Raw genomic sequence first — 24276 nt, 5'->3', positions numbered from 1 at the left:
ATCCCAGCTACTTGGGAGGCTGAGGCAGCAGAATTGCTTGAATCCAGGAGGCAGAGGTTGCAGTGATCCAAGATCACACCACTGCACATCAGCCTGGGCAACACAGTGAGACTCTGTCTCAATAAAGAAAAGAAGAGAAGAGAAGAGAAGAGAAAAAATAAAAGGAAAGGAAAGAAAAGAAAAGAAAAGAGAAAGCCGGGCACAGTGGCTCACGCCTGTAATCCCAGCACTTTGGGAGGCCGAGGTGGGTGGATCACCTGAGGTCAGGAGTTTGAGACCAGCCTGGCCAACTTGGTGAAACCCTGTTTCTACTAAAAATACAAAAATTTGGCTGGGCGCAGCGGCTCATGCCTATAATCCCAGCATTTTGGGAGGCCAAGGTGGGTGGATAACCTGAGGTCAGGAGTTCGAGGCCAGTTTGGCCAACATGGTGAAACCCCGTCTCTACTAATAATACAAAAATTAGCCGGGAGTGGTGGCACATGCCTGTAATCCTAGCTACTTGGGAGGCTGAGACAGGACAATTGCTTGAACCCAGGAGGCAAAGGTTGCAGCAGTGAGCCAAGATCCTGCCATTGCACTCCAGCCTAGGCGATGAGCAACAAGAATGAAACTCCGTCTCTTAAAAAAAAAAAAAAAGAAAAGAAAGAAAAAGAAAAATTTGCCAGGCATGGTGGCAGGTGCCTGTAATCCCAGCTACTTGGGAGGCTGAGGCAGGAGAATCATTTGAACTGGGGAGGCGGAGGTTGCAGTGAGCCAAGATGGCACCATTGCACTCCAGCCTGGGCAACAGAGCGAGACTCTGTCTCAAGAAAAAACAAAACCAAAACCAATGCAATAGTGTGGTATTGTGAAGTCTTTTTTTTTTTTTTTTTTTTTTTTTGAGACGGAGTCTCGCTCTGTCACTCAGGCTGGAGTGCTGTGGCTGGATCTCAGCTCACTGCAAGCTCCGCCTCCCGGGTTCACGCCATTCTCCTGTCTCAGCCTCCCGAGTAGCTGGGACTACAGGCGCCGCCACGTCATCCGGCTAGTTTTTTGTAGTTTTTAGTAGAGACAGGGTTTCACCGTGTTAGCCAGGATGGTCTCGATCTCCTGACCTCGTGATCCGCCCGTCTCGGCCTCCCAAAGTGCTGGGATTACAGGCTTGAGCCACCGCGCCCGGCCTGGTATTGTGAAGGCTTAAAGCATAGTGGTTGGAAGACAGACCTAGGTAACTTGGGCAAGTTATGTAACCACCCCCTAAATTTCAGTTGCGTTGCCTGTAAGATGAGGGTTTTAACATTAAGTAGGTTGGATGGAGTGGCTTGTACCTGTAACCCCAGTACTTTGGGAGGCTGAGGCAGGATGTTTGTTTGAGCCCAGGAATTCCAGACCAGTCTGGGCAACATAGTAAGACTCTGTCTGTACAAAAAATCAAAAATTAGCTGGGCATAGTGGCTAGAACCTGGAGTCCCAGCTCAAGGTTGAGGTGGGATGATCACTTGAGGCCAGGAGATTGAGGCTAGAGGGAGCTGTGATTGTGCCACTGCACTCCAGCCTGGGTGACAGAGCAAGATCCCGTCTCAGAAAAAAAAAAAAAAAAAGGTGAAGTAGAGAGAACGTGCATACATAGCAGTTAGACAACTGTGCATCTGGAAGCTTGAAGACGGGATGTTAACAGTTCTGCCAGTGCTCGTTATCTCAGCAAGTTGATAGGTCTCACTTTCCTCCCCTGCAAAATGAAGGATTTGGAATGGGAGGTCTTTAAGGTCTCATCTGGCTCTAAAAGGTGATTTCTTGATTTCCAGGTAGCATAGTTAAAATAATAATAAAACTAAAAGGCAATCTCATTCATTCACCTGGTTCTAGAAGACGAGCACCTGCCATGTGCCAGGCACTGCCCTAGAGAGGCATATAGCAGGCATCAAAGCCTCAGACATTTCTGCTCTTATGCAGCTTGCATTCTAGTAGGGGGAATCTAGTAGGGGGAAACAGGTGATAAGTATGGCAAATGCAGAAAGCACAATAGTATGTCAGATGGTAGCGAGTATGCTACAGAAAAGCAGGAAAAGAGGAAGAGAAGTGATAGGAGGATGGTTTTTGGAGTGGAGGGAAGCCTTATGGAGGAGATGACTTTTGACAGCTGAATGGGGTGAGGAATGAGACGTGTGGGAAGGCTCCACCGGGATATAGAGACCTCAGAAGGCAAATTACCCAACTCTGTGAAACAGCAAGAATCAATTAAACAAGGCGCTGCTAATAATTTGCTTTTGGCAAAACAAAAATCTAAAAACAAATTTCCTATCATTTTGACATTACTATTATAACAAAAACCTGACACAGAAATGACAGTAAGTTCCCTCTAGACTGTATGCTTCTTGAGGGCAGCCTCTTCACCTCTCCATCTCCATCACCAATTATGAGTTCTGGCCCATGAAAGGCTCTCGGCATTTATTTCCTTCTTTTTCTCCCTTCTCTTTCCCTAGCTCTCCTTCATAACCTCCATACAATTGTGGTATTTGATATTTTCTGACAGCTATCTCTCAGCTGTCATTGAGTAAATGAAATAGTGTGTGCTGTTTGCCCCAGTTTATGGTTAATTTGGAAGTAACCACTTACCTTAAGAACAGACTCAGTGACACCCCAGGAGAAGTCACAGGGAAACTGGCCCTGCACATCTGGCGTGGACTCTTTTAAAGAAAAACCATTTTCTCGTATGATCTGTTTGTAGTAGTGTGCCGAAGACTTAGGTTTCCGCTCTTTCTGTTTACTGTTAAAATCCACATAAAATAATCCTCGGCGGATGGTGTAAGCATCCTGCCATTCAAAGCCATCCAGGAGAGACCAGGCAGTATAACCAAACACTCGTATTTCATCTAACCTTATTGCTGCACAGAGAAAAGAAAGCAGAGATGTTCAGAGGCCTAAACATTCTAGTTCGTGTTTACAATTTCACTAACGTGCCGGAGGGCAGCATATTGTAAAACGAACCTTTCCCCTAATTTTCAGGTCTGCTGTATCAAATAGAAAAATTCATGTTTATACTTCAAAAGTGGCAATTATTTTCATCCAGACTGGTATCTCCTGATCCCCTGACTCCCGCTTGGACCAAGTGAATGTCACAGTTAAAGGATCACACCTTAAATACTCCTGAGACTTGGTGTGCAAATCTGTGTCAGAGGGCATGGTAATTTCCAGAACTCTTTGGGATCAACGCATATGTCTGCTCATGACCAAGAGTTTCTTATGTCAAGTTTGAGTTGGTTCTTGTTTATGGATAAGCTGTTAATTCTAGGAAACTATCCAGGCTAAGAGTTTCTAAGAAACATGTTCAACAGGCCCTGGTTCTAGTCTGCAGCTGCTGTAGGGCCCTAAGGGAGGTGGAATGGTAACACCTGGGGAATGGACACCCCTTCTGCCCAAGGAGTTTTAAAAATCTGCTTTTAGAATTAACATAAATGAATGTAGACATAAGGAGGTAAAAGAAGAAAAGTGATGTAAGAGAATGGGAACTGGCTGAGCTAAGGAGCAGGGTGCTGAGGCGCTTACCCTGCTATGCTCTACGGAGCATGCTATTGGGCAAGTTTCTTGGCCTCAGTTTCCTCATTTGTAAACAAAAAAGATTGGAAAATAGGATCTCTAAGGACCTTTCTAGCTTTAAAACTCTTATTCAGTAACTTGTAGGAATTGTGTAAAAATGAAATATGAAAATCAACAGGCCGGGCGCAGTGGCTCACGCCTGTAATCCCAGCACTTTGGGAGGCTGAGGTGGGTGGATCACCTGAGGTCAGGAGTTCGAGACCAGCCTGGGCAACATAATGAAGCCTTGTCTCTACTAAAAATACAAAAATTAGCTGGGGATGGTGGCAGGCACCTGCAATCTCAGCTACTCAGGAGGCTGAGGCAGGAGAATCACTTGAACCCAGAAGGTGGAGATTGCAGTGAGCCGAGATTGTGCCATTGTACTCCAGCCTGGGTAACAAGAACAAAACTCCATCTCAAAAAAAGAAAAAAAAAAGAGAGAGAAAAGAAAATCAACAGCAGCAGTCCAAACAACAAATACCCAAATTAGCCCTGAATCCTTTTTTCTTTCTTAAAAGATTTCACTTCTCTCATAGAAATGCCTCCTCATCTCTGCATTTTGGGATTTTTATCAATGACATTCTTTTCCTTAAATGAGGAAAATCCAGGCCAAGAGTTTCCAAGAAGATAAATATGTTCAACAGGCCCTGGTTCTAGTCTATAGCTGTTGTAGGGCCCTAAGGAGAGGTGGAATGGTAACACCTGGGGAATGGACACCCCTTCTGCCCAAGAGCATGGCATTTGACCCAGCCCCTGTAGGCAGAGCCCAGCCTTGGCCCCCACGTGCATGGCCTGTAGCTGGGCATGGCTCGGTTCCATGCTGTTCCTTCCTGCAACTTGGGGCGGCAGGGTCTTGTTCTCCTTCAGGACCCTCCCTGAAGGCTCTCTCCAGCGGCACCTAGGATTTTCTTCCTGGCTTGTGACTTTTAAAGAGAGCAACAAAATTTTAGAAAGATCCACAGAGAATTCCTTAATATGAGCGTGAAATAGAGCCCAACTCCAGGGAACAGAACCATTGTACTCAGCTTGTCTTCTGCTCCATTGTTTCCGTTAGCCACCTGTAGATGTCACTACTTGAGTAATAGAGAAGGAGTGAGGGGCTAAGTGGGGGCCAAAAGTCACTGGGAGCAATAGAAACAACTCATTTTGTCTTCAGACCTTTTCATTATGCCTTTGTGTAATAGAGTATAAAGATCACAATTTCAAGAAACACTTTCAACATCTCAGAATAAAGTACTACTGTGAGGAAACTTTAAGCATACCTCTTTCAGCACTATGTCCTTTAGAAAGAATGAAACGCATCTTCTTGCCAATTAAGGATGTAGTTCTAGTCTGAAAGGATTCTGTTCTCAAACTTTTATTTAAAAAAGAACATGGGAATAACATGAAAAAGTTCTGTCAACATTGGACAATACAATGGCTGGGTGTGGTGGCTCATGTCTGTAATCCTGGCACTTTGGGAGGCCGAGGCAGGTGAATCACCTGAGGTCAGGAGTTTGAGACCAGTCTGGCCAAACTGGTGAAACCCCGTCTCTATTAAAAATACAAAACTTAGCCGGGCGTGGTGGCGGACACCTGTAATCCCAGCTACTCAGGAGGCTAAGGCAGGAGAATCGCTTGAACCCAGGAGGCAGAGGTTGCAGTGAGCCGAGATCGCACTGTTGCACTCCAGCCTGGGCCACAGAGTGACTCCCTCTGGAAAAAAAAAAAAAAAAAAAAAATTGGATGATACAAAAGGCCTGGCCGGGCATGGTGGCTCATGCCTGTAATCCCAGCACTTTAGGAGGCTGAGGTGGGTGGATCACTTAAGGTCAGGAGTTCAAGACCAGCCTGGCCAACATGGTGAGACCCCGTCTCTAGTAAAAATACAAAAATTAGCTGGGCGTGGTGGTGGACACCTGTAATCCCAGTTACTCAGGAGGCTGAGGCAGGAGAATCACTTGAACCTAAGAGGCAGAGGTTGCAGTGAGCCAAGATGGTGCCACTGCACTTTAGCCTAGGAGACAGACAGAAACTCTATTTCAAAAAAAACCTGCCCAACAATAATAGTTATATATTCAAAGGTGATTTTAAATATCCTGTAAATTTTTAGAATTTTTTAAAAATTAAGCAAGTGTACAACCAACCTTGAAGCACCTGGCTGAGGAAATTCTTCATCATGTAGATGGCCGTGGTGTCTTCTGTTTTCACATGACTGTCTGTGAACCAGCCATTCTCAGCAATCAAGATTCGAGGGTTGTTGTATTCCAGTTTAATCCAGTTCAGTGCTTCTCTTAAATCGAGTGAAACATTTTGCCCCATTTTAGCCATGGTGTTTAGGGGCTTGAAGTTGTTGGGTCCAAAAGAAAAGGCAAAGAAATCAGCTGTGCCTCTCACCTCATTCTTTTCTGCTTCAGAGAAAAGGGGTAGAATGGAGAGCAACTTCTTTTTCATCCCTTCTGGATAGTCGCCACCCCCATGGATAGGGTTGGCAAACCATCCAAGCACAGAAACCATGGACTGCTGACATTTGAGTATATCCATCGTGTTTTCCGACCGGTGTGGCTCGATCCAGTGAGATCCCAATGTGATCGATAACCAACCCTTCTGATGTGGGCGGAAGTGTGCGTTGTAGTTATGCCAAACTTTCGAGTGAGCCTAAAAGAAGAAAATATTATTGATCTTTGTTGTCCTCACTTACAAGAGCTGTAACGTGGCTGGTAAATGGTCTTTTCATGGATAAAATTAATGCAGCATAGAGTGATTCAGGGGAAAGTGCCAGGGAGGCCCGATGACCTCAAAGTCTGTTCTCTATGCCCCTGGTGCTTCCAACCTAAAATTTCTACTACAGGAGAGCTGGAGGCTGGCAGAAAGCCTAGTCTAGGCTCTTATTTCCCCTCTGCCTGGCTCCCTTCCCGGGTCCTCTTAGGGTTTCCACCTCTACACAAGAAGACACAGAGTAGTGATTTTTTTTTTTTTTTTTTTTTTTTTTTTTTTTTTTGAGATGGAGTCTCACTCTGTTACCCAGGTCAGGGTGTAGTGGTGTGATCTCAGCTCACTGCAACCTCCGCCTCCCGGGTTCAAGCAATTATCCTGTCTCAGATTCCTGAGTAGCTGGGATTACAGGTGCACACCACGACGCCCGACTAAGTTTTGTATTTTCAGTAGAGACAGGGTTTCCCCATATTGGTCAGGCTTGTCTGGAACTCTTGACTTCAGGTGATCCACCCTCCTTGGCCTCCCAAAGTGTTGGGATTACAGGAGTGAGCCACCGCGCCCGACCCAGAGCAGTGATCTTTCACCATTCTACAGAATCTTCCTTTGGTCCTAATTTAGAAGTCCAGGAAAACACAGGCCCTGAACTTATCAATGAATAATAATGGAGCCCACCTCCTAGGGATGTTGTGAGAATTGAGTGAATTAACCTGTGTGAACTGCTATAGAATCATGCCTGGCACAGAGTAAGCTCTATATAAGCCTTAGCTATTATTGCTATGATTATTAAAGGGTGGTTGGCACTGCCCACAGCAGAAGACCAGTAGAAAGAGTGTGAGCTTTGGGGTCAGCACACCTAGGCTTGAAGTTCACATACTTATTGTGTAACCTGAGGCAAGTCACTTAACCCTTCTGAAATCTCTTAGTATCCTCAGTTGTAGAATGAGGTTAATAAAAACAATATCCACCAGGCGCGGTGGCTAATGCCTGTAATCCCAGCATTTTGGAAGGCCGAGGCAGGCGGATCACCTGAGGTCAGAAGTTCGAGACCAGCCGGGCCAACGTGGTGAAACCCCGTGTGTACTAAAAATACGAAACTTGGTTGGGCCTGGTGGCAGGCACCTGTAATCCCAGCTACTTGGGAGGCTGAGGTAGGAGAATTACTTGAACCCGGGAGGCGGAGGTTGCAGTGAGCAGAGATAGTGCCACTGCACTCCAGCCTGGGCGACAGGAACAAAACTCTGTCTCAAGAAAAAAAAAAAAAATCCTCTATAAGGTTGTTGTCAGATTTAGAGCTAATATATGCATGAAATAGGTAGCATAGAATAGAGCACGCAGGAGGTGCTGCCAAAAGGTGGATGTTATTATTGGTCCTCCTGGAGTTTGCATTTCCAGTTGAGCTCTCTTATAATACAGCTTCGTGATGGGTTTCTGGCCCATTTAATATGACACATACTTCCTGAGCACTTCCATGCCTGGCTTGCCCTGGGCTGGGAGACTGAGATAGATGGCACAGGAACTTACCCTCAGAAAGTTTCTTATCAGGAAAATAAGGATGAAACATGTGAAAGAGAAACATAAAATGGCAATAAAATATGTCATTAAATAAAATAAATAAAAAAAAAGAAGCCAGAAGCCATGGCTCAGTTAACAGTCACAGCCACAGCTGAAGGAGCAAACATTAAGGACTCCATGCCAGTTAAATGCCAATTCCACTTCTGTGTCCCAGTTAGCTGTGGAATTGTCCTTCATCTGTGTCAGAGCCACTCTCTTCCCCTTAGCATTTGACTTGCTTATCTCTTGACATCTCTTCCCTGGTCTCTCAATTTCTCCACTATTCGAGTGTTTTTTTTTTTTTTTTCTTTGAGACAGAGTCTTGCTTTGTCACCCAGGCTGGAGTGCAGTGGCGCAATCTCAGCTCACTCAACCTCCACCTCTCGGGTTCAAGTGATCCTCCCACCTCAGCCTCCCAAGTAGCTGAGACTACAGGTGAGCACCACCAAGCCCGGTTAATTTTTGTATTTTTAGTAGAGATGGGGCTCCACCATGTTGGCCAGGCTGGTCTCAAACTCCTGACCTCAGGTGATCCACTCGCCTCAACCTCCCAAAGTGCTGGGATTACAGGCGTGAGCCACTGCCCCCGGCCTCCACTATTTGCAAGTTTCTAAAACGAATGCACAAACTCGTTATCTTTAGCACACAGAGCCTGCTTTCAGTTTTGTTCCTTACCTTTTCTTTTGCTCACTGGAGATATTTTATATCAGGATAAACTGTCTGAAACTGCCTTTTATGTAGGTCAAAGACAACCAAATATGAATAATGGATTCAAACCAGATTGATCCTATGGACCCTGAAAATATTCCGTAAACCCTGTTAGATGGGGAAAGTAGCATTGAGGTAAGGGGTGAGGATTCTGAAACGTGCCATCCTGCTTTAGGCAAGAAAACACAATTTAAATAAATTCCTGGAAGATTTTCCGGAGAAATAAATGCCTTGAGGTATACCTCTGTCCACTTGTCCTTACTCAGTTTTCATTGGAAGATTCTGATACCATTTAGCACCCAGATATTCCCAAGGATCCTTAAGAATGCTTTCCTCAGGCCGGGCGTGGTGGCTCATGCCTGTAATCCCAGCACTTTTGGAGGCCGAGTCGGGCAGATCACCTGAGGTGGGGAGTTTCAGACCAGCCTGACCAACATGGAGAAACCTTGTCTCTACTAAAAATACAAAATTAGCTAGTCATAGTGGCGCATGCCTGTAATCCCAGCTACTCGGGAGGCTGAGGCGGGAGAATCGCTTGAACCCGGGAGGCAGAGGTTGCAGTGATACAGTGAGCTGAGATCGTGCCATTGCACTCCAGCCTGGGCAACAAGAGCGAAACTCCATTTCCAAACCAAAAAACAAAAAACAAAAAACAAAAGAATGCTTTCCTGTTGGTTGGGTGGGTGGCTTACACCTGTAATCCCAACACTTTGTGAGGCCAAGGTGAGAGGATCGCTTGAGCTCAGGAATTCAAGATCAGCCTGGGCAACATGATGAAACCCCATATCTACAAAAAAAAAAAAAAAAAAAAAAAAAAGCCAGGCATGGTGATGCACACCTGTAGTCCCAGCTATTCAGGAGACTGAGGTTGGAGGATCATTTAAGCCAGGGAGGTAGAGGTTGTGATGTGCCGAGATGGCACCACTGCACTCCAGCCTGGGGGACGGAGCGACACCCTGACTCAAGGGAAAAAAAAAGCTTTCCAGTCGGGCACAGTGGCTCACGCCTGTAATCCCAGCTCTTTGGGAGGCTGAGGTGGGCAGATCACTTGAGGTCAGGAGTTTGAGACCAGCCTGGCTAACATGGTGAAACCCCTTCTCTACTAAAAAAAAAAAAAAATACAAAAATTAGCTGGGTATGGTGGCATGCGCCTGTGGTCCCAGCCACTCAGGAGGCTGAGCCAGGAGAATCACTTGAACCAGGGAGGCGGAGGTTGCAGTGAGCCTAGAATGAGTCACTGCACTCCAGCCTGGGTGACAGAGTGAGACTCTGTCTCCAAAAAAAAAAAAAAAAAAAATTCCTCTCAGAGAAGTGTTCAGAATGTAGCCTCCTTCCTTGTCTCCAACCTGACATTGCAACTTCTGGAAGAATCACAGAGGAGCCTGGGACAGGCACTGCCTTAAATGGCTTTAGCTATTCTTTCTGGATTTTTCTGGGGCTAGAATCACAAAATTCTTGAGAACCACTTTTTTTTTTTTTTTTTTTTTTTCTGATTAGAAACAAAAGCAGTCAGGCATTACTAGGATTCAAAGGAGGGCATTCTTTGCTTTTTTCTAACAAGTCACTTAATCCCTTGGTAGGCTTAGAGCTATCATCCATGGAAGACCCAGTGATCAGTACCTCCCTTCAGGCCTATCGTGCACCACTCCATGCAAACTGGAAAGCACTGAGCCCGTGTAGCCCAGATTCTGAGCCTTAAACTTGTTGCTTTACAAATTTAGTGTCTTGCCTTTGCAGAAACTAAATTTCAGTGATTATGTGAAAGATGACCTAAGTTGTGATAAAAATCTTGGTTACATCAGCCTTTGAATGAGAAACAGTAGCACTCAGAAGACATATCTCTGCAGTAGCTTTCCATGCGGGTTTTCTGGATATACATATGGATGTGTTGTCAAGGTGACCTTCACGTTCCACAGTGTCTCTTTCACCTTTGCTGCTATTTACATAGGCTATCAAGGTATCTAGGGTTATCTTTGCTCTGGGCTGAAGACAGCCTCTTCATTCTCATATAGAGAATGTGGGGGAGGTCCTCTGTGCAGTACTTTTGGTTATAACTTGATCCTATTTGCCAAGTAACAAGGTAAAAAGTTTTGCTCCGAGATTGTGAGTTAGCCATATCCATCTATTTGTGTTCTTTGGTTGGACACTCATAAAGGAGATCTGTTGGGAAAATTAAAATAAGGTTAGTAGGGGAGTGCAACCTGGGACCTGCAACCTTGCACAACAGCCATTCTACAATTTTCCAAGGTCACCCTCTAATTTGTACAAAGCCATCTACCTTTGTAATGATTGATTTAAGGGAGCTTCAACCTTTGTTCTTTAGATTCAGTAGCTTAAAGGGAAAGTCAGCTTCTTTTTCTTTTGGAGCCAGCTATCAGGGCCTAATGTCATTGAGAGACAACCAGGACCTAATATCTCATTCTGTTCCCTCCTCCAGTCTAATGTGGCAGCATTTTTTTGATGCCCCTGGAAGTCCAGACTCAGATAAATTCTGTGGATGATAGGAAACAAATAAGATAGCAGGCACAACTTCAGAAATGGATGAAGAAGGGATTAGGAGCCAGAGGAAGACATGACGGGACACTGTTGGAAAGATGGGTTCAAGACAGATGAGCAAGCCGAACACATCACACCGGTGTATTCAAGGAACCCTCAGTCATTCATCAAAAGTTCCATTTCCAAATCCGTGTATGAGTTTGGTCACATTTTGGCTGAAATATCTTCATGTGTACTGTAAAAGTGTCTGTTGTTAAAGCTATTTAATAGACTATTAAATAACAACAATTAAAGAAAGTTTATTTAAAAACTCCACAAGCATAACAAAATATGTTTATATTTCTGTGTTCCCACCCAGGCTTTCCAAATATATTTCCCAGCTAAAATCACTTGAAGGCCGGGAGCCATGGCTCATGCCTGTAATCCCAGCACTTCGGGAGGTGGAGGTGGGCGGGATCACCTGAGATCAGGAGTTTGAGATGAGCCTGGCCAACATGGTGAGACCCTGTCTCTATCAAAAATACAAAAATTAGCCGGGCATGGTGGCGGGCACCTGTAGTCACAGCTACTTGGGAGGCTGAGGCAGGAGAATGGCTTGAACCTCGGGAGGCAGAGGTTGCAGTGAGCTGAGATTGCGCCACTGCACTTCAGCCTGGGCAACAAGAGCAAAACTCCATCTTGCAATAATTAAACAAACAAATAAATAAATAAAAATTTAAAAAATAAAATCGCTTTAAACATTTTTCCATGTTGGTTTTGGTTTTCAGAATAACTTAGTATAATAATGATTTACTTAGTCATCTCTCTCTTTTGATAAACATTTATTTTTCTTCGTCCTTTTGTTCTTTCTCTTTTCCTGTCATAAATGTTTCAATAACCAACTTTGGGCATAGAACTTTTAATTTATTTGAATCATTGCCTTTCATTAATGCCAGGAATGGACTACCTATTTCTTTTCTTTCTTTCTTTCTTTCTTTTCTTTTTTTTTTTGAGACAGAGTTTCACTCTTGTTGCCCAGTCTGGAGTGCAATGGCGTGATCTCAGCTCATGCAACCTCTACCTCCTGGGTTGAAGCGATTCTCCTGCCTCCACCTCCTGAGTAGCTGGGATTACATGCACCCACCACCACACCTAGCTAAGTTTTTGTATTTTTAGTAGAGACGGGGGTTTCACCATGTTGGCCAGGCTGGTCTTGAACTCCTGACCTCAGGTGATCCGACTGCCTTGGCCTCTCAAAGTGTTGGGATTACAGGCGTGACTATAGTAATTTATTGTGATGTTTTTCTCATTCTAAATAAAGATTCATTTATTTATTTAATACATTTTTGCAGAGACAGGGTCTCACTATGTTGCCCAGGCTGGTCTCAAACGCAAGCAATCCTCCTGCCTTGGCCTCCCAAAGTGCCTGAGCTACTGCACCTGGCCAAATATTTACTTTTGTATTGATTTTTATCTCCATTTAATTTTTTTTTTTTTTTTTAAAGGATCCCTCCCTGCTATTGTAAAAGTTTCAGGCTCATGCAGTATAGCTCACACCAGGTCTATTAGCTTCTTGAGGGCAGAGACTGACTATATTTATTGTGTTCACAGTTGTCCACACAGATGCCCAACGGAGGGCCTGGCCTAGAATATTTGTTGAATGAATGCCCATTATGGATCAGCTAGTTTGTTGGTTACTTGATGTACCTTGTTGATAATACAGCTTCTGCAAGACAAGTCTTATTTTTCCCATTTTAGAAAACAAATTGAAGTTTACAGTTGCAGAGCTGGGATTTGAACCCACTTTACTATACCATCCTGCTTTCTGTATGTTCTGCGAGATCTAAATTTTGAAGCCGTTGGGGAAAGACCATTTGACATATTGTTTTAAAATTACATTTTCCCTCTGCTGTACTTAGTTATTAAAAGAGTTAAATAGTCCTAGAATGAGGGTACCACATTCCACAATTGCGTGATGAGAGAAAAATATCTGTATACCTTTGGAATCCAATATCATCTAGAGAGGTCATGGAGGACCTGTCAGCAAATTTGGGGTGTTCAGAAAACCGTTAGTTGTCCAAGTGCCTAGCACAGCACTTCTATGTATAACACTTATGTGTAATTTTCTATTCACCTCTCTCCTAAAGCCAGTAACGTTGGCATTGGATTATTTTCCTCACTGATGTCAGAAGCTAAGTAAATCCCTCAGGCACCACCCCTGTGCTGGACTGTCTTCCCTGTGAATGGTGATCCTTACACCATTGTCAATGTTAGACTGAGATCCGCCATTGCACTCCAGCCTGAGGAACAGAGCAAGACTCCATCAAAAAAAGACAGGGTCTCACTCTGTCACCCAGACTGGAGCTCAGTGGTGTGATCAGCTCACCCTAACCTCTGCCTCCCAGGCTCAAGCAATTCTCTTGCCTCAGCCTCCCAAGTAGCTGGGATTACAGGTGTGTGCTACTACTGCCTAGCTAATTTTTGTATTTTAAGTAGAGACAGGGTTTCACCATGTTGGCCAGGCTGGTCTCGAATTCCTGACCTCAAATGATCCAGCCCCCTCGGCCTCCCAAAGTGTTGGAATTACAGGTGTGAGCCACCACACATGGCTGCCTCTGAATGTTTCTTCTCTGGTTTCTCAGTCTACTATCCCTTGGTTTTGTGCCATGTCTGTTACATACCCCTTGCATTTTCACAGCCTGTCCAATCACCTTCCGGTCTATGGTGTAAAAGTGTGTTTCAAAGGCACGTAATTTAATTTGCATGATATCCTGGAATGACAGTGAACTAGAAAGCTGAAGGACTTAGTTCTATTTCTAGCTTTACTACTAACTGACACCTTGGGCAGGTCATTTATGTGGGAGAGAGGGAGGTTCAGCTTCTTCATCTATAATAGAAAAATTTTTTAAATTGAACAAAATGACCTCTGAGGTCCATACTCTACCTGTAATTGGAGCACATGGGGTGATACAGCCTGGGCCTGATTCATCCTGTGCAAGTTACCTAACCTCTCCACCCTCTGGTTTCCTCTAAGTGGAAATGATCACAGTACCTACCTTGCAGAATTTCAGTGAGGATTAGATGAGACAGTACACACACAACACCTGGAACAGTGCCTGGCGCATTTGGTACTAGATATGTGTTAGCTCTTATTAATATTTATATTATTCAATTTCTGTGGCTCTTATTTCCATCACTGTTCTGTTATATTCAGTTATGAAAATCACTCATCTCTAAGAACCATTTAATTATGACTTGATTGAATGCCATGCTGTTCTAAATGCTATGAAGACAAGTATTTCTGCTCTTTCAGTCTAACTTTTTTTTTTTTGAGACAGAGTCTTGCTCTGTCACCCACACTGGAGTGCAGTGGCGTTATCTTGGTTCACTGCAGCTTCCACCTCCTGGGTTCAAACAATTCTCCTGCCTCAGCCTCCTGAGTAGCTGCGACTACAGGCGCGTGCCACAACGCCTAGCTAATTTTTTTATTTTTAGTACAGACAGGGTTTCACCATGTTGGCCAGGCTGGTCTCGAACTCCTGACCTCAAGTGGTCTGCCCACCTTGGCCTCATAAAGTGTTGGGATTACAGACATGAGCCACTGTGCCCAGCTGGAGTCATAGTTTTGATTATGCCTGCATCCCGCTTCACTACCTCTGAACTCAATCAAATGGAGAATTCATCAGCATTACCTTATGTCTCATTCTGTTCATTACACAAAGTTATATACATCAACAAAAACATGTTTAGATAAGTCATTTTCATTTCTGTAAGTTTCCTTCAACCTCTGGCTATTATTTTATTCCTTTTGTCATTCTTCGTCCATTTACTTTGATTATTTACTTAAATTCAAGTCTACATTTATTTAACAAATACAAGGCAGTGTAATAGACATTTAGAAAAACAAGGTAGCCCCTGCCTTTAGATGACCTATGATGTCTAACAGGAGAAAAAAAATACAGAAATGACTGACATAAAAACAGTATGCCTTTACATTTTGATTATTGAGAAATAATAACTGAAACTAATATGATTCAAAAATCACTATATGTATGCATATGTTATGTGTACATATATACATAGAAAAAATTTGGACATTGAACAAATTGCTAGCAGTGGTTACTTCCATGGTGTGGGGTTAGGGAGTAAGGAAAGAAGAGAACCTTTATTTTTAACAATGTCTTTCTATGTTGTTTGAATGTTTTGCAATACAAATGCATTAGTTTTGTAATTTAATAAAGTTGGGTTGGGCATGGTGGTTCACGCCTGTAATCCCGGCACTTTGGAGAGCTGAAGTGGGAGGATCATTTGAACCCAGGAGTTCAAGACCAGCCTGGACAACAAGAGCCAGACCTTGTTTCTACAAAAACTAAAAACCTTAGCTGGGTATACCTGTAGTCCCAGCTACTCGGGAGGCTAAGGCAGGATTACTTGAGCCCAGGAAGTTGAGGCTACAGTGAGCCATAATCATGCCACTACACTCCAGCCTGGGCAACAGAGTAAGGCCCTATCTCGAAAAAAAAAGTCAAGGGTATTTGTTGAAACAGTTCCTGTCAGTGACTTTAATTATTCTATGCTATCACTCTTTAGCTTCCCCCAACTTCCAAAAATCTCAAAGGAAAAAACAGACTTAAAAGTAAAGTTCAGCTACTCTGAATTTCATTCTATATTAAGGAATATTTTATCCTCTATAATAATACATTGATGTTCAAAACAATGTAAGGAGGAAGTCATGTCATATTAACATGAAAGAAAAACTCGTAACAGTAGACCCTGGCCCTTTACTTAAGACTTTGGTCATGTAATCTCTGGTCAAGATACGACATTAAGCAGAACCAAGCAATTAACTCCCCCAATACTAAAGGATCCTGGCTTTCACCAGCCTCAGGGTTACCCAAAAACATTTTCAAGTAACACTACTAGATCACCCAAGGATTACTTTAATTACTTCTGTGATTCGCTCTTCACTGGCCAGTAAATTAGAAGGTTCTGGTCTATTTTCAACTTCTGTACTACTTTTCAGCAACAGAATTGTTGCTAATGTTCAGTAGTTTTAATCACACATTTTTCTTTTAAAATAGCTTTATTTATTTATTTTTTTTTTGAGATGGAGTTTTGTTCTTGTCACCCAGGCTGGAGTGCAGTGGCACGATCTTGGCTCACTGCAACCTCCGTCTTCCAGGTTCAAGCGATTCTCCTGCTTTAGCCCCCTGAGTAGCTGGGACTAGAGGCACCCATCACTACGCCCAGCTAAATTTTTTTTTTTTTTTTTGAGATTGCGTCGCTGTGTCACCCAGACTAGAGTGCAGTGGTGTGATCTTGGCTCACTGCAACCTCCGCCTCCTGGGCTCAGATAATTCTCCTGCCTCAGCATCCCTAGTGGCTGGGATTACAGGCACATGCCACCACGTCCAGCTTATTTTTCTTGTATTTTCAGTAGAGATGGGGTTTCAGTATGTTGGCCAGGCTGGTCTTGAACTCCTGACCTCAGGTGATCCACCCACCTCAGCCTCCCGAAGTGCTAGGATTACAGGCATGAGCTACAGTGCTTGGCCTAAAATAGGCTGTTTTCGAATGTTGAGTTTGCTCAGTAAAACTTTATATATGTTATTAAATGACTTATTTTGTATTATAAAGTCATGTAAAGTTTCCCTCTGTTCATAGTTTCATCATGTCCAGCACTGTTTCTATTACTTAAAATATTTTCTGATCTCCATTTGGGCCTAATTTTCCATGTATGAGAGTGCTCATATCAAATCAAGCTGTTTAAATAGGATCACAATATTATTCTCTGAGCATTTATAATTACATTTATTTAAACTCTTGTTAATCATTTACTGAAGTATAACTTTTTCTACTTAATGGTTAGAAAAAGTAAATATTGCTCTCTTGAAGATTTTAGAATACCTGTTGTGTCTAAAAAATTTTTTTTACACGACTCTTGTAACTAACAGTGATATTCTGGTTGTAGAAACTCTCTTTGGCAATTCTCCACAAGCAGTTTTCATAATTTATTCAAACTTAGTTAAAAAACATCTATAATAATAATAGTTTTAATGTATTTGGTCAGTATTTCTTTTTTCTTTCCTTTTTTTTATTTTTAGAGATGGCATGTTTGACACCCAGGCTGGAGTGCAGTGGCGCGATCTTGGTTGACTGCAACCTCTGCCTCCTGGGTTCAAGTGATTCTCCTGCCTCAGCCTCCCAAGTAGCTGGGATTTCAGGCTTCCACCACCACACCCAGTTAACTTTTGTATTCTTAGTAGAGACGGGATTTCACCATGTTGGCCAGGCTAATCATGAACTCCTGACCTCAAGAGATCCGCCTGCCTCAGCCTCCCAAAGTGCTGGGGTGTACGTGAGTCACCGTGCCCGGCCTGATCAGTATTTCTTATACAGTATTTTCTAAGAGGTGTCTTAGATCCTGATGGAGATGGGTTGGCATTATATGCAGGTATCATGCATTAGCTAATCAAACGAAGAACTGTGCTAACTCTAGATGATATGGCCGGGCACAGTGGCGCACACCTGTAATCTCAGCACTTTGGGAGCCTGAGGCAAGTGGATCACTTGAGGTGAGGAGTTTGAGACCAGACTGGCCAACATAGCGAAACCCCGTCTCTACTAAAAGTATAAAAATTAGCTGGCGCGGTGGCTCACGCCTGTAGTCCTAGCTACTCGGGAGGCTAAGGCAGGAGAATCGCTTGAGCCTGGGAGGTGGAGGTTGCAGTGAGCCGAGATTACACCTCTGCACTACTCCAGCCTAGGTGACAGAGCGAGACTCTTCAAAAAAAATAAAAATGATATTGTCAAGGGCACACTTAAGTGATTTAACATCACTTTAATGGAATGCTAAATTTTGAGCAAATAATTAAAATCATGAGGACAAATGAAAAACCTAACTTTTAATATGTGAGTCAGGGGATAAATAGTTCATAGATTTCATGGACAAATTAAACACATAGATTGTTTTGGTCTTTAATAAGCAAAGCAAAGTAAAATATCTGCTGAGACAGTATCAAAACAAGTGACGGACACGGGTTTTGAAGCTGTAAATTTTTTTCATTGAAGCGGGGCAGCTGATATCTGTCCTCAGACCTTGCTAGCTTGGATTGACATAGATCAGGCTTTAATTTTGTGTTTGACACTTTGATCCGCTATGTAACCTTGGGCAAATTTCTCTGGGCCTCAGTTTCATCAATTGTAAGTTGAGTTTCAGAACACCTACCTGGCAGAGCTGATGAGTGAATTAAATGAGATCATATATTACAGGTACCTAGTATGTTTCTAATATTACAGTATGTATGCAATAAAAATTATTATAATAATTTAAAAGAATATGATGAAATGTAAAACAGTTATCTGTAATAATTGTCTCAACCCTTCACTTTAAGAATTAAGATTGTTCTTTGTTCTTTCTTCTCTTTTAAAAAAAAGCATTTTTGGCTGGGTGCAGTGGCTCATGCCTGTAATCCCAGCATATTGGGAGGCAGAGCCAGGCAGATCACCTGAGGTCGGGAGTTCAAGACCAGCCTGACCAACATGGAGTAACCTTGTCTCTGCTAAAAATACAAAAAATACAAAATTAGTCAAGCGTGGCGGTGCATGCCTGTAATCCCAGCTACTGGGAGGCTGAGGCAGGAGAATCACTTGAACCCAGAAGGTGGAGGTTACAATGAGCCGAGATCGCGCCATTGCACTCCAGCCTGGGCAACAAGAGCGAAACTCTGTCTCAAACAAACAAACGAACAAACAAAAAAACAAAAAACACTTTTTTGATGTGAGAGGGGAAAGTGGTGGAAGGAAGAAAGTAATAGGTTTTATTGTTTGTTTCAACCCTCTTTCTCCCATCCTTTGTTGAAAAAAAAAGCTTGGCTAATTTTTTAGCCATTAAGACTTAGCACAAATTAATTACGATATGTTATTCTCTTGAAATCTGACTTTACCAAGGGAGTTTTTAAAAAATCATTTTTTTCAGTGAAATACAATAATTTCAGATAATCCTTGAAGATTTTGCTTCTACATAACCAAGACAAACTAAAAAGGCTCCAACTAGTATTTCCATTTCAAAATATTACACTCAATCTTCAAGACATTGGTGGGGGATTGGGCAAAAGAGTCTTTAAAATGATACTTTGTTTATTTAAATATGCCTAAGAAACACTGCAGCCTTCTTGTTGTTCAAGAAAGCAGTTGCAACAGTCTGTTGGCAAAGAAGGCTTAGCTATTAATCATGTGAATGGTGGCATTTTCACGGCTATTTTTGCAGTTTTATTATTTACTTTTTGAGACAGGGTCTCACTCTGTCACCCAGGCTGGAGTCCGGTGGTGCCATCATAGCTTTAAACTTGAATTCTTGAGCTCAAGCAATTCTCTCACCTCAGCCTCCCCAGCAGCTGTAACTACAGGCTCATACCACCATGCCTAGCTGATTTTTGTTTTATTTTTTGTGGAGACCGAAGTCTCACTATGTTGCTTAGGCTGATCTTGAACTCCTGGACTCAAGCAATCCTCCTGCCTCAGTCTCCCAAAGTGTTGGGATTACAGGCATGAGTCACTGCACTTGACCCTTGTTTTTGCAGTTTAAATATTAAATTTTGTTTAATAATTTTAAGAAAGCCTGTAAGAAGAGAACTATATGAAGATTAAAAAAAAATTTTTTTTTAGTTTCTTGTTGGAAAAAGTCTTTTATCTTTAAATGTAAAATATTCTCTTTACCTTCTTATGTTACTTATTTTTTACTTTTAATTATGGAAATTGTCATAATACACAAAAATAGAAACAATAATAAGCCCTCATAAACACATCACTGAGTTTTAACAGTCATCAAAATTCTGCAGCTTGTTTCAAGATGGGTTTTTAATGTACAATATTTTAAAGAAACAGACATATCTAATTGATTTGCATGTTCTGAAAAGACTAATGTTTATGCGTGTGTGTGTGTGTGTGTGTGTGTGTGTGTGTGTGTGCCTGCAATCCACTTTGTTGTTGTTGTTGTTGCAGGGTTTAAATCCTTTCTGGAATAAGGTAGATCTTCCTTAAATTGAAAATAATCAATTATGCATCGAATGCCGAACACGTGTCCAGCATGTGTGAGCTTCTGTGAAGGAATTATGCTAAGAAATGTGAAGACGAAGTTACTCAAAGAAGTGGAAAAATAGGAAAGCAATCCAGTGTTATCCTAGGCTCAGGAAAGAGCTGCTGAGGCCTTGACCTAGAGTAGGTTTCCCAACATATCTTATCCTGAAAGCCTCTTTCACAGTGTTAAGCAATCTCTTGAACCCACGAGGAATTTTAAAAATTATTTCATCATTTGTGTGTGGTAATAAAAAAAATAAAAAGCATTGACATATATCTTATTTTATATAAATATATTTTATTGACTATTGTATTTTAAGGCCTATTTAAATTAAAAATATTAATAAAATAAATAAATATTTTAAATGCCAATAATACATGCACATAAATTTGGGCATTTAACCATCTAATAAATAATGCACATTATTTAAATTATTTTCATTATGTAATAAGGAAAGCATTTTATGACTTAAATATTTTTAAATTTTTATTTATTTTTTATTTTTTTAGAGACGCAGTCTCCCTCTATCACCCAAGCTGGAGTGCAGAGGCATGATCACAGCTCACTGCAGCCTCGAACTCCTGAGCTCAAGAAGCCCTCCTGCCTTGACCTCCCAAAGTGTTGAGAATACGGGCATGAGCCACTGTACCTGGCCTCAAAATACATTTCTAAAAGAAAAATATTTTAGTAAACAAGAGTACATAATGACACTTAGATATGTATACAAACAAAAAACCAGAAAAATAGAACACAAAGTGACACATAAAAAACCAAACTTTGGCCAGGCGCAGTGACTCACACCTGTAATCCCAGCACTTTGAGAGGCAGAGGCGGGTCTATCACCTGAGGCCCAGAGTTCGAGACCAGCCTGGCCAACATGGTGAAACCCCATGTATCTCTAATAAAAATACAAAAATTAGTCATGAGTGGTGGCACATGCCTGTAATCCCAGCTACTTGTGAGGCTGAGGCATGAGAATCGTTCCTTCTCAAAACACGAATCAAAAAAGCCACCCCCCGCCAAGCTTTGTGAAACACCAAGTTATAGCATCAAAAATGAATAAATATTGCTCATGTAACGTTTTGAATAGCTGAATTTTGCTTTTTTTTTTTTTTTTCTGAGACAGGTTCTTGCTCTGTTACCCAGGTTAGAGTGAAGTGGTGTGATCTCGGCTCACTGCAACCTCCACCTCCTGGGTTCAAGCAATTCTCCCGCCTCAGCCTCCCCAGTAGCTGGGATTAAAGGCACCCACCACCATGCCTGGCTAATTTTTGTATTTTTAGTAGGGATGGGGTTTTACCATGTTGGTCAGGCTGGTCTCGAACTCCTGACCTTGTGATCCGCCCACCTTGGCCTCTCAAAGTGTTGGGATTACAGGTGTGAGCCATCATGCCTGGTCAAATTTTGCTTTTTAAAAAAGGACAAGATTTTTTTAAAAAGTAAGATTAGTGTTTGGTTCATGAATAACTAATGGTTAATATAAGAAAAATAGTTTGGGGACAGCTCTTTCAAGTATTTCACAAATAAGGCAAAGCCAGGAGGGACAGTCTTTATTCTCAATATGTGAAAAGCCAAACTAGATGTAATCACGTTGATGATTAAATGTTATTTCCTCTTTCAACATTTTAAAAGCACTGTTTTTTTACCCTAAAAACAGAATAGGCTGTACATTAATTTTGAGCTTCTGTATGCAACTTATACATCTGGGGAAGATCTCCTTGAGGCAATCGTGTAAAATAATCATCTTTATGCCCCTCATACTAGTTACATGTCAATGTCCTTATTCTTTGTGCTTCATGTCTTTAACGAGTTGTCTACTACAGAATAAGTCAGTGGTTTTTAGGCTGGGCGCGGTGGCTCAAGCCTGTAATTCCAGCACTTTGGGAGGCTGAGACAGGCGGATCACGAGGTCAGAAGATCTAGACCATCCTGGTTAACACGGTGAAACCCCGTCTCTACTAAAAAATACAAAAAACTAGCCAGGCGAGGTGGCGGGCGCCTGTAGTCCCAGCTACTCGGGAGGCTGAGGCAGGAGAATGGCGTGAACCTGGGAGGCGGAGCTTGCAGTGAGCTGAGATCGCGCCACTGCACTCCAGCCTGGGCGACAGAGCGAGACTCCGTCTCAAAAAAAAAACAAACAAACAAACAAAAAAATAGAATAAGTCAGTGGTTTTCAAGGGTGGAGTGAGCGGGAGGAATTTTGACTGCCTGGGGACATTTGGCAAGGTCTGGAGACATTTTTGATTGTCACAACACTGAAAATGGGGGAGCTACTGTCATCTAGTGAGTAGAGTTTAGATGCTGCTAACCTCCTCCATTGCACAGGACAGCCCACCACGACAAAGAATTATCTGACCCCAAATGTCAATGGTGACCAGGTTTGAGAAATCTTTGTACTATGTAAACAGTATTTATCTATGAAAGATAACATTCTCCCCCCAATCCAATATGACTAGTAAAAGACAAAGAGTTTTAAAGTCAAGAAATGGTCAAAACTATCATGGAAGTTGGCAGTATTTTTCGTTTTATTTATTTATTTATTTAATTAATTTATTTTTTTTTCCTGAGACAGGGTTTTGCTGTGTCACCCAGGCTGGAGTGCAGTGGCATAATCACAGCTGTTTGCAGCCTCGACCTCCCGGGCTTGAGAGATCTTCCCACCTCATCCTCCCAAGTAGCTGGGACTACAGGCATGCGCCACCACTCTCAGCTGATTTTTTATTTTTTATTTTTTTTATTTTTTTTTATTTTTTTATTTTTATTTTTTTTTTGAGACGGAGTCTTACTCTGTCGCCGGGGCTGGAGTGCAGTGGCCGGATCTCAGCTCACTGCAAGCTCCGCCTCCCGGGTTCACGCCATTCTCCTGCCTCAGCCTCCCGGGTAGCTGGGACTATAGGCGCCCGCCACCTCGCCCGGCTAGTTTTTTCTATTTTTTAGTAGAGACGGGGTTTCACCGTGTTAGCCAGGATGGTCTCGATCTCCTGACCTCGTGATCCGCCCGTCTCGGCCTCCCAAAGTGCTGGGATTACAGGCTTGAGCCACCGCGCCCGGCCGATTTTTTATTTTTTATAGAGACAAGGTTTGTCTCGTCTCTACAAAACTATGTTGCCCAGGTTGGTCTTGAACTCCTGGACTCAAGGGATCTTCTTCCCTCGTTTCCCAAAGTGCTGGGATTACAGGCAGGAGTAACTCTGCCCAGCTTTGGCAATATTTAGTAGAGTTATAAACAGAATGAGTTATTGTCTCATGAGCAAACTCACCTTCCCAAACCTCTGTGCATGTTTACTCAGAGACTCTCAAATGTTCCATTCTAAAAGGGAAATGTACAAATTTAAATTATTATATGTGTTTATTGATTTAAAAATAGAATGAAAACAGACATTACTGCCTTTACTAATGTGAACCCTCAGGGCTTTGCTGAATAGGCCAAATACGTTTCTGGGATTTAAAAAACTAAACTTGGGAGAGAGAAATCTTTCCTCTACAAAGGAGAAAATGACACAACCCGAGGAAGAAATAGACGTGAGAAGCTGAGATAAAGGGCCTTCCTGGTCACTGAGCCCATTCATCCCTGTGATCTGGTTACTGAGCCAGGAAATTGCCCCTTTTTGCTTAAGCCAATTTGAATTAGATTTCTGTAACTTACCACCAAAAAAGTCCTGACTAATATACTACTCGATTAATATAAGTAATATTTCAACAGTTTGCAATAATGCAATGAAATATGAAGATTGAACTTGAGATTGGTTTTTGATTACAATATTTAAGACAGAAATCCTAAACCACTCATTTAATCAACATTTACACCTAACGTGTATAAATACTCTGTGCTAGGTGCTGAGAACATAAAGGCAAATTTAAAAACTGTCTCTCCTTTTTGAAAGAACTCTCAGTCTAGCTGGGGAGATGGAAAAGTATCATGTTGTATGAATGCTATGCTAGAAACAAACCCATCTTATGGGGAGCCCACAGAAGGGGCACTTAAATCTTAAAGGGGCAAGAATAACTTGGAGGTGGTGACCATCACGGAGTAAAGAGGGCATTTGTGCTAGACAGGGTGAGATAGTTGAAGCTGGAGGAGAGAAATAGTAAGGAGAGATTGAGACACTGGCAGTAGCGTGTTATGATAGAACATGAAGTGCAAGAGGATGGGGGAGTGGCCAGGAAGGAGGCTGGGAATTGTGTCTCAAAGGTCTTGGTGAGAA

At 42.4% G+C, this 24276-nt stretch overlaps 1 protein-coding gene across 2 annotated transcripts in view; it reads right to left on the bottom strand.

Moving 5' to 3' along the window:
• Positions 1-24276, bottom strand: part of KLB (klotho beta) — a 39512-nt gene that overhangs the window by 9703 nt on the left and 5533 nt on the right. For both annotated transcript variants that reach the window (XM_010384446.1, XM_010384454.1), the window contains exons 2-3: positions 5688-6198; positions 2599-2867 (exon numbers count right to left, since the gene is read on the bottom strand). In XM_010384446.1, coding sequence (XP_010382748.1) covers positions 2599-2867; positions 5688-6198 — 780 coding nt within the window. The remainder of the gene's footprint in view (positions 1-2598; positions 2868-5687; positions 6199-24276) is intronic.

This window comes from Rhinopithecus roxellana, chromosome 2 (genome assembly GCF_007565055.1).
Source record: "Rhinopithecus roxellana isolate Shanxi Qingling chromosome 2, ASM756505v1, whole genome shotgun sequence".
NCBI classification, from domain to species: domain Eukaryota; kingdom Metazoa; phylum Chordata; class Mammalia; order Primates; family Cercopithecidae; genus Rhinopithecus; species Rhinopithecus roxellana.
This window is presented reverse-complemented; position numbering and strand designations above follow the sequence as displayed.